General features: G+C 40.2%; 1 protein-coding gene across 3 annotated transcripts in view; it reads right to left on the bottom strand.

Moving 5' to 3' along the window:
- Positions 1–3,012: 3,012 nt before the first annotated feature.
- The window catches only part of ENTPD7 (ectonucleoside triphosphate diphosphohydrolase 7), a 50,360-nt gene continuing 42,250 nt past the window's right edge, over positions 3,013–11,122 (bottom strand). For all 3 annotated transcript variants that reach the window (XM_045854343.1, XM_045854342.1, XM_045854344.1), the window contains exons 11-13: positions 10,713–10,798; positions 8,536–8,697; positions 3,013–7,146 (exon numbers count right to left, since the gene is read on the bottom strand). In XM_045854343.1, the coding sequence (XP_045710299.1) occupies positions 6,915–7,146; positions 8,536–8,697; positions 10,713–10,798 (480 nt within the window). In that variant the 3' untranslated portion in view covers positions 3,013–6,914. The remainder of the gene's footprint in view (positions 7,147–8,535; positions 8,698–10,712; positions 10,799–11,122) is intronic.

Here is an 11,122-nt window from a genome sequence, read left to right as displayed (position 1 = left end):
TTGGGAACCACAGGCCTGGGCTCTAATAACCTAATTACCTTAGAAAGTTCTGACCACTTATTCCCATTCCCTCTGAATCTCCATCCCCACTATATCTCATTAAATCTGCTTTGTTGATCCTGTTAATGGGATATTACCTCTTCTAGACATTCTTTTGTAAGGGGAACTTTGGTCACCAGGGTAGGTTCCCATACTGTTACCTCCTCATCCCCAAACTAAGGGTGTCCTTAGTTGAGAAGTCAGCAGAGGGCAGTACAATCCAAGCCAAAGAACCATGTGCTAATGCTTCTACAGTTCCCTCCAACAAAGTAGCAACAAATGAGTAAGGTCAAGTTTCAGATGTTTTACTTCATTTTTATTTTATTAAAGATGATAAGCTTAGAAAAACAGATCAGGTTACATTTAGCAATGTAACTGCATTCAATGCCTATCCACCAGCTCCTAGTGCGTGGAGATTATCTGAAATGTTTTTTTGTTTGCATTATTCCCAGCATCAGACACATCAGAAACATGCAGAATGAGTGTAAGATGATTACAGATACCACAGACAGCGCTTTCAAAATGTCATTACATACCTAGAAGATTAAATGAATTTCTCATAATATTTTCAAAGGTCTCTCAACAATTCTGTCAATTGTTTTTAAAACATCAAAGGCAATTAAAACACCTGCCTTTCTTAATCGACCTGGAATAGTTTTGTCTTTAACGTACAGTGACAAATGATGCACACGTGGCAAGGGGAACAATTTGCTACCGTTGCAAAGACATCAGTGATGATCACGATACTAGGATAACCTGTGTACCTGCAGCAGTCCTTCTGGTCCTTCTGGTGGGTTATATATTAGCATGTGTAATGCATATACCCACGGCCTGGCGTAAGGGCGAGTGCTTCCCTCTCTGACATGCCTTACGTATTTTGCTCAACGATTTAACAGTATTTATCAGTGAGAATTACAAGACCTGTTCATCAAAATTATTAATCTGTAGCTTTAGAACAACTTAACAGTCTTGAAGTAACCCTAAAAGTGATGCAATACAGGCAGCCTTTGGTTTTATAAAGCAAGAAGGGAGTGTCTATTGTGGATCATACAGAAAAGATGCCCTTCAACACTGCAGTCCATCGCTCATGGCAGAAACAATGAAGGACACAAGGCATACACTACATGGCATCAACTAAAGAGGAATCGTACGGTAAAAATGTCAAACACAACATAATAATAGAAATACCAGAGAGCAAAGTATTTGGGATCCTTGCGGAGAAAGACTTACATGGAGCTAATAAAAGGCAGAGCCTTCAGCACCGGTAGTCATAACAGGCCATACTCTGGCAAGTGCTCTGCAGGAAGGGCTGCTTAGGAACGCATCAGGGCGAGCCCGAAGTGCAGTGGGGCAGCGTGGAGGAGTGGGGCAGGCCGCCAGAGGTGCGAGTGGCTGCACGGCTTACAAAGAGGCTCAGATGCAGACCTGTCTTCAGGCTTGCCTGAGTCATACATGCATGGCTATAAACATCCTGTGATTCATAACTGTGTTTCAACTTTGGTTTTTTTAAAAAATGGCAAGCAATGATTGAATTTTAAAAGTAGAAAGCCCTTATAGTATGAGTAATAATTTGATTTTACAAATAAAAGGATCTCCTTATTGCTCAGACTTCCAGAGAAACAAAATAGTCAACAGATGTGTTTCTCCTGTCCTTCCAATAAAAGTCCTGAGAAATAATATTAGAGCAAAGGAAGCACTTGGGTAACACTACAAAGGAAGTCTATTACAATATTTTTTAAAGTCCTCATTTTTTAACAAATATGATTTGTAACACCAACGAAATCCTCACCAGTCTGAGAGAGCATATGGCCCTGTAGCAGGACTCTGAAGCCGGCCTAGCTGAAAAGACTGGGGAGAATTTGAAACATCCACTGCTACTTTTACCTCAATTCCTGATCCCAACTGAAGTGACATCACACACCAACAAACACACAGCAAAAAGAGAAATTAGATACCAGTTCTGAATTAACTTGAGAAGAAGTTTAGTTTAAAGACAGCAAAGAGAAACAGCACTGTTTCTAGAAGGGAGTCTGGACACTGCCCAAGAATTACAACCAAGGTCCTTAATGAGGTAGATCTAATAGGCAATTTACCTTAAATAATCTGGATTGTAACCATCACGTGAACTGCTTGGATGCTGTGCTTATGGAAATTGTATAAAATTAAGCAAATTGTGTAAAAGACATTTAAAGTTTTGAAGTATTAAATACAGAAGCTAGAATAGATGTAGTAAAGACTTGGTACTGCTTCTGGCAAAGTCATATTTATTCCTAAATACGAGCAAATCAATCACAAATGAATATCAGAAGCAGTTACAAAGACTGGGTATGATTAGTTGCAGCCAGCTAATTATACAGAGTTGATTCTATCAAAATACAGTTTGTGGGAAGATCTGTCCATGAGCATTTCATGGCAGCTGTCACTACTGCTGGTGTAGCAACAGCACATGTTGCTACTGCTCTGGGACTCACTTTCAAGGGACCTCTAAAGTTCCTTTTAAAATCTCATGTCTGAAATGCATGTATAACAATCGCTATTGGAGATGCCCTTCCCATCAGGGAATGTCAGGGCTCATGGGTAAAGTAGAAGATGACCGTGGCTCTTGGACAGCCTGGTCTTCTAAACCGAAGACCAAAATCTTCTTCCTGAAACCATATCCCTTTTCTAGCTTCTCTCCTGCTTTTAGTGCCTTAGGTCAATGGGTCTCCCTTTAGAATTAACCTCAGCTAGAAACAGCCTAAGTGCCCATCAGTAAATGAGTGAATCAAGAAACTGGTACATTTATGCAATGGAATACTATGCAGCAGAAAGAAGGAATTCCTACCCCTTGTTACAGCATGGATGGAACTGGAGAGTATCATGCTAAGTGAAATAAGCCAGTCAGTGAAAGACAAATACCATATGATCTCACCTATTAGAGGAATCTAATGAACAAAATAAACGAACAATATAGAACCACATGCATGGAAACATGGAATAGACTGACAACGACCAGAGGGGAGGTGGGAGGGGATAATGTGTAAAGAAGGGAAAAGGACTAGTCAAATACCATGTATGAATGACCCATGGACATGGACAACAGTGTAGGAATTGACTGACAGTGGGGGCTAAGATGGGCAGAGGAGGGCAAAGGGGGAAAATTGGGATAACTGTAATAGAATAACAATTTTCAAAATGTTGGGGAAAAAAAGAACTTCAGATCGTCTTGTCTAGCCACCCTGTTTTATAGATGAAAAATGAACCAGAGTGGGCAAGTGACTTGCCTGGAGAACCAGAGCTAGTTAATGGCAAAACCAGGACTAGAACCCAAGTCTGCTGTGCATGAAGTCTGATGTTCCTTCCCCTAAATCGTACCACCCACCCGTCTCACTCCTGACAAAAAACAAAACACACAACTGTGAGAACAGGGATGGAGGGGCATCTATTTAGGTAATACCAGTCAGAAGTGTAAGTTATTTTATTTCAAAAACGTAAATATGGATGTGAAAATGTTAATGCCTAAAAAACTAGCTTAGCAATGGGTGGCAGATTCCAACCACCTTTTAATAAGCACTGCCTTTGGAGTTAAAGGAAGCTCTTAGGTTGTGGAGGGGAAAGTCAAAATACTTCAGATGACAGTAGAAGAATAAATACAAGGCTAGTGGAAAGTGATTAAAATTTCCTTGACCAAAGAAAATCAATTCAAGGAGCTAAGTAACGGAAATGGTATAATTTTGCTTAGAATTAGTTGCAACTTAAGTGAATGTAATGCCATATAAATATTACACATATTTTCCTTACGTCCTAGTGACAGGAATTTAGAGAAAAGTGAGGGGCTGTGCCATCGTGAGACTCATGAAACACTACCCTTAAAGCCACTGACTCTGGTTCTGACATCTGTGACCTGTTTCAGTAATAATGAAAGTACTAAACCAGTTCAGGTTCATTGTCACTATCATCAAAAAGTCTGGTTCGTAGGATTCAAAGGAACTGGTGGAATGTGAATTTTACAAAAACGAGGATTATATTCATAGGAGAACCACTCAAAATGCAGAAATGCAAATAGAAATATTTAAAAATCTTTAGAAAATGAGGGCTAAAAGAGTTAAAAGCAAGAAAAATTGACTCTATAAGCAAGAATATTTCATTAACAGAAAACCGTATACAGTGGCGCCTCAGTACTCATCGTGAATTCATTCCAGAACTCCTGATGAGTGCTGAAACTGACGAGTGCCGAGTAAGCGAGGAATGAGGAAACTTTTTTTTTTTTGGTCAAAAAGCAACAAGTATGGGATTTGATGAGTCCTGAAGCTGACAACTGTATATAAGTAGTTGTCCCTCACCCTCAGCAAGGAATAAATTGCTTCTGTTTCTAGCTAATGAGATTTCATTTAAGATCATTAATTGGGAGTAATGGAGAAGCACTGGAACCAATACTAAGAGCATCTATTCAGTTTGTCTGAGGGGTGTGATAAAAATTTTCCATATTTTTAAACCATGGAACTCTGAGAAATTTTACTCGTGGTAATAAAGACAAGCCTACATCCTATAATAGTAAAATACTATTCAGGATATAGCACACTAAACAAAAAATCAGACTAATCAAATTAAGAATATGAAAAACATTTGCAGTGAAAAAGTGATGATTAGAGGTATCCTGAGTCTCTCAAGTATGAAGAGAACACAGTAATATCAATCTGAAAGGTGATCATAATGATTGACACATAAGGTTCTTAGCAGAGTGTCTGGCACACAACAAGTGTTTAACGAACGGTGGCTGTGCTGTTACGACCAGGACGAAGAATGACTTCATAGGAGCTGTCAAGTTGGACTGATCACCACCTGCTGTCTGCTCCAACTTCACTTTGAGACATGAAAGGTGTAACGGTTAGCCAACCTCGAAGCTTTTGACTAGACCACTGACTAGATCTACAGTAAAAACACAAACAGTACTTGGAAATCAAGGTGAGGGGGAAAGAGTCACCCAAGTAGGCAATGGCTGGCAAAAAAAACCATTTTGATATCCTTCATAAGCAGCAGCATTCATAAGGTGAGGCTCACTCACAGTGACAAAGATAAGAAGTCAAAATCAAGGCAATTTAGAAGTCTTAAAATTTTGTGGAAATTGCTGTGATGAGTTTTAAAAAAATTTCAAAAGGGCACTATAAGACATTTTGTTAGACCCATCATTAACTAATTTGGAAACAATTCAAGATTTGTTCATTTTCACCTACCAACCGAGAGTCCGCATACTCAATTTCCTGTGTTTATTTCTAAGAGGATCTTGATTTCTTTTACTCCTTTTGCTCCCAATATGAAATTTACATTTTAAGAATTTTACTTTTTTTTCCCCTTTAAAGTCAGGGCCCATAACCCTATTTATCTAATTTTAGAAATCACAGAAGACAAAAAAAGAAAAGCAACCTCTTCCAACTCTGGGAGCATGTTCCTGGGCAGGACGCTCCAAGCTACACACAGGAAGGGGTAGAGTATAAAGAAGATTCCGTGAGGGAAGGTGGAAGTCGATGAATCAGAAATGCTCATGCAGTTTAAAGGCTAAGTGAGAAGGAGGAGCAAAGCTCCTGGAGTGTCGTGGATGGAAATGTAATTATTATGGCTTTTCCTCTCCTTGTTAATGGAAATGCTGTTTGGGACTAAGCAATCTCTTAACAAAGGTTCTGAAAGTTTCCAACTGGCTTATTAACAAATTTATCTATTTATTGCAAAGTTTAGAATTTGCTTCTTTTAAGACATTCTAAGAGTCAAATTGAAAATTTTTCTATTTCTCAGAAAGACTTAATAAATAAGAGTTTGGATTTCATTTTGCCTACTATCCTAGAATTGTTCCTTCCTTGAAAGACATCCCAAATATATCCCTTCCCAAAGTATATATTGATCTTAGCAGTGAAATAAAGAAACTCCTGAATCTTCCTGTATATGGACTCATAGAAACAGGCCTAGAGACTAGGGCTGGTGAACACACAATACAATATACAGATGATGTGCACCTGAAACCTATATAATTTTATTAACCAATATCACCCCAATAAATTCAATAAAAAATAAAAACAGGCCTAGAGGACAATGACCTGGAGCCAGACCCAGGGCTCCGGTCCCCATCAGTCTCTCCGCCCTACAAGGCTCAAAAAGAAAAATTAATGCCCAGGCTCTGAGGCACATAGACACGGAAAAATTTTCTATCCTGATCATACAAGACATCAGATAAGAGTGAGTCAAATCTTCAATGGACCATCCATTTAGAAGGGGTTCTAACCCTTTAAAATCACATACTAACATGAGCAACAGTAAGTCAAAAACCTTGGACCATGTTCAAAATGGCTTTGTCAAGGAAGCAAGAAAGTTGTGTTATTTTGGTTGCTTGGAAATTCATATCTGTTCCACTGAATTGCAAATTATCTTGGATCTCTTGTAAAGGTTGTGGATCTCCACATAAACGATATCTCTGTTACAGAGAAAGAAGGGGATGCTGCACTTGCTAGAATGTCTTCGACTTTGTATCAGATGCTCCAAGTTTGGTTTCAGCCTGGCTTCTAGTGTGCCCAATGCCAAACTTCATGCTTGAGCAACGGGAGGAAAGTCTAAATCCCAGGAACACACCAGATCTTCCAGATAAAGGAGCAGATCGATTGGACTAAGGTTGGTCATCTTTGTTAGCACCAATCTCTCATTAGTTCTTCACAGACTAAGTTACAGCTTTTCGTAGATAAGAGGACCTGGAGATTGAGAAGGAATTAAAGAAGATATTAAAATAGAAATTCCAAGGCCAAAAATCCACAAGGTCAGGCAAAGCAGCATCTGAAGCCAGTACAAGAAAGTGGTGGAATCCGATGAGCAGCAGCTTTGGGGTAGTCAAGCTTCCGTAGCCCTTGCCCAACTCATGGCTCCACCTGTACCCCCATCATGGGCACCACCTCTTCAATCCACAGAAAGTTCAATGGAGCTGAGGCTCGAGTTTGTCGATGGTGAATTCGGCGCAGCCGCAGAAGGTACAGGATGATGGCCAATAGCACCACCAGGATACAGGCAAAGAAGAGATAGTGGTTGTAGACAAAAGAGAGACGGAACCAGCTACTATGGGCCTGCCGGACGCCTTCCTGCCGTAGATCCCTAAGGAACAGTTTGAAGATGAAAAGAAATGTTAGTTTCAGAGAAAACACTTTAAGCTGATTTAAAAGGCCCAGTGATGTTAGTCCATTTATTCCATTCATGCAAACATTCTATGACACCAGCTCCATAGAGCAAGCAAAGCTGAAGCATGTCCCCAGCCCCAGGGCTGCTGTGTGATTCTTCTTGAACCCTTCTTTCCAAGCCTGAAGAGGAAGCCTCACAGACTTACACCCTCCAGAATCTGGGGACAAATCAGATGCCAAAAAACTGAACAGTTAGGCAAGGCTGGTCATCTGTCACATTAGTCTCAAGAGTGGCCCCATAACACTCTGGCCTATATACAGTTTATAAATATAGTACTAGTGAGAATAGGTGGCCCCTGAATCCAATAAAAAAACATCAGAGTATGTCTAAATCTTTAAAAAAATGTTGCTGTGCTTTTTGAGGATTTAGGTTATAGCTAAAGAAAGCTGACACCTGATCAATTCTATTGTAACCCACACAAAAATGAAGAGGCACGTAAAGCTAAGTGCAATGGTCTGCCTGTCTAGAACAGAAGCCACTCTCTGGTGGTCTAGATACCAGACCAGTGTCTGTTTGGTTTGACCTGCAGATGTTTTGTTGTGTTTTTAATGTGACTCTCCAAACAAAGACTGCAGGTGAAATATGGACTCTGGCTTTTCTTGGCAAATGAGAATGGGCAAATGCTGGGACAGCACTTCTGCGTGGCAGCTGTCAGCCCGTGGGGGCTTCTGACAGTACTGAGTGTAGTACCCGCGCCCCGCCCCCCCAAATAAGAATTCATTTTACTTTACTGGAAATAATCCAGGGGAGAGAATACCTAAAGATTATCCTAAACATCTCATGATTCTCACAGCAAGACATCAGGCTACCATCACTTGATGAAAATACCCCACTAGGAGCACCTCACATCCTTTGCCCATTTGGGCCCACAAGAAGCCCTCCAAGGCAATGACACCACCTCTGGAGGGGGGCTTCCCATCAGGAGAGATGGCTCCACACAGACAGCCTACCGCATTTCTCTAGTCAGATAGGTTTTCCAGGGTAAATTAAGAATGAATGACATTTTAGTTTATCAGTCAGTATCTTGGAAGTAGTTAGTGAGAGCTCAATCCTAAAGGTTTATTCGTTGTGGATCAACAAATAAAACTGAATTTATGAAATTTCAAAGCTAAGGAACAGACTCCAGACCCATAATGCTTAACCTTCTTTCTGTTGCAACATGCCTAGTTAGGAACAACAGTTCACCTGGTAGTAATAAAGGGAATTTTTTTTGCTTGTTTGTTTTCGGGTTATCGCTTAAGAAACCTATTCTGACACACTATCATCTTCTAAGCTCAAGATGCCAGCTTGGTCAGTCCACCTCACCTGAGTGGTAGGAATCGTGTCTTATACAGAATGGCTCCCAGTGTCCACTGAACCTCTCGGTCATACACCAGCTGGGCTGTCTGTAGGTGTGGGTAGTCATAAGGGAAGTGGAATCCTTCATGAAGAACTTGGTACATCCAAGCCGATTTAAAACACTGGTATCTATGTGACAAAAAATAAATAATTTAAAAAATTTTAAAGATTTAGAAAAAAAATTTTAATGCTTTCCTTTGCATACTCCCACTGGATGTCAAAAAATTCTCTACCGGCTTTCCCTTCCTCACCTCTAGGTGGAGGTGTCTACTTTTGAGTCTACTTTATCTTAACATTTACTACATATGGGAAGAGCACCTTTATGCAGTGATAATATTATGGCTATGTTTTCTTTTCTTTTTTTAAAAGAGATCTTATTTTGAGAGAATATGCTAGAATATCTATATATGTAATTATGAAGTCTGGGACTTTTTTTCAGGGTTTTTTTTTAATTGTTGTCTTTTAAATTAAGTACAGTTGTTTCCATTTCCACCTGCCCCCCACTCCCCTCCGCCCCAGCCACCCCCACCTCCCACCCTCAGTCCTACCACCTTTGGCTTTGTCCACGTGTCCTTTATACATGTTCCTTGATGACCATTCCCCTTTTCCCCTGTTATCCCCTCACTCGCCCCCTCCCCCTCCCCTCTGGTTACTGTCATTTTGTTCTTTATTTCAATGTTCCTGGTTATATTTGCTTGCTTATTTGTTTTGTTGATTAGGTTCCACTTATAGGTGAGATCATATGGTATGTGTCTTTCACCTACTGACTTATTTCACTTAGCATAATGCTCTCCAGTTCCATCTATGCTCTTGCAAAGGGTAGGAGCTCCTTCCTTCGTTCTGCTGCATAGAATTCCATTGTGTAAATGTACCATAGTTTTTCATCCATTCATTTACTGATGGGCACTTAGGCTGCTTCCAGCACTTGACTATTGTAAACTGTGCTGCTATGAATATTGGGGTGCACAGGTTCTCTTGAATTGGTTTTTCAGGATTCTTAGGATATAATCCCAGCAGTGGACTTGCCAGGTCAAAAGGCAGTTCCATTTTTAGTTTTCTGAGGAAATTTCATACTGTTTTCTACAGTGGCTGCACCAGTCTGCATTCCCACCAACAGTACACTAGGGTTCCCTTTTCTCCACAACCTCTTTAGCACTTGTTTGTTGATTTGGTTATGATGGCCATTCTGACCCGTGTGAAATGGTATCTCATTGTGGTTTTAATTTTCATCTCTCTGATAGCCAGTGATGCTGAGCATGCCCTCTGTATGTCCTCCTTGGAGAAGTGTCTGTTCAGGTTCTTTGCCCATTTTTTAATTGTTTTTTTTTGTCTCCCTGCAATGGAGTTGCATGAGTTCTTTATATAATTTGGAGATCAAATCCTTGTCTGAGGTATCATTTGCAAATATATTTTCCCATTCAGTTGGTTCCCTTTTCATTTTGCTGATGTTTTCTTTAGCTGTGCAGAAGCTTTTTATTTTGAGGAAGTCCCATTTGTTTATTCTTTTCTTTATGTCCCTTGTTCTAAGGGACATATCAGTGAAAATACTGCTGCGTGGAATATCTGAGATTTCCCTGCCTATGTTCTCCTTTAGGTGAAGTCTAGGATTTGTTTTAAAATAACCCAGCCATGATCAGAGGGGAGTTGTAGGTGGGAAAATAGACAAGACATGACTGGCCAGGAGTTGACAACTGTTACCAGAGAAGCTGGCTGATAGGTACACAGAAGTTCATTATTTTTATGTTTTCAAATTTTAAAACTAAAATGTTTATAAAATAGGACCAATGAACCAAACTGACAAAATACTGATACCTGTTGAAGCTGAGTGATAGCTACATGAGTGTTTATGTTATTTCTACTTTTCTGTATGTTTGATATTTTAATAAAAAGTTTTTTGTTTTCTTGTTAAAATGCCACCACTTTTGGTTTCAAGCCACTTGGGGAGAACTCTGTAACCAGTGGTTTTCTTTGGCTTCACTAAAACTGGCACATTATTTGGCCCCTATCACTTAGAAAAATCAAAGTCTGATATAATCAAATTCTCATTCCACGTGAAATCCAGTCAGTGCTGCTGCTTGTTCCCTCTGCTTATACTCCACCCACATTTTAAGGTCACGTCTGAGGGGGATAAGGAAGTAACTTACTTGAGTCGATGCTCATCTGCATGTGGTGAATAAAGGCCATTCTTGAATCTCTGCGTCAGTACTGACCAAGTCATGCCACAGTAATCCTGGGAAAACCACAGAGAAAAGGTGCAACATGAGATTAGACGCAAACTCTATAACTCCCTCCGCAGTCACAACTGTTCCATTTCTACAGTGAGCTGAGGGCTACTAGTTGACAAAGGAAAACAGAAATGGCATATTCATTCACTCAGTACTGTGTCATGTGCTGTGCAAGGCAAGTCCCAGACATCAGGCTTCTGCGAGCATTGAGCGGACTGGAAATACTGCTTTTTACTCCTAGCACCTCCAGGTCCAGCACAAAGCCAGCCTGAGCCTCTCAGGCTACAGAGATGGGTAAGTTTAGGACCAGGAATATCAACATCAAAATC

This window comes from Phyllostomus hastatus, unplaced genomic scaffold, assembly GCF_019186645.2.
Source record: "Phyllostomus hastatus isolate PE091 unplaced genomic scaffold, TTU_PhHast_1.1 phas_scaffold_1066, whole genome shotgun sequence".
NCBI lineage: Eukaryota > Metazoa > Chordata > Mammalia > Chiroptera > Phyllostomidae > Phyllostomus > Phyllostomus hastatus.
This window is presented reverse-complemented; position numbering and strand designations above follow the sequence as displayed.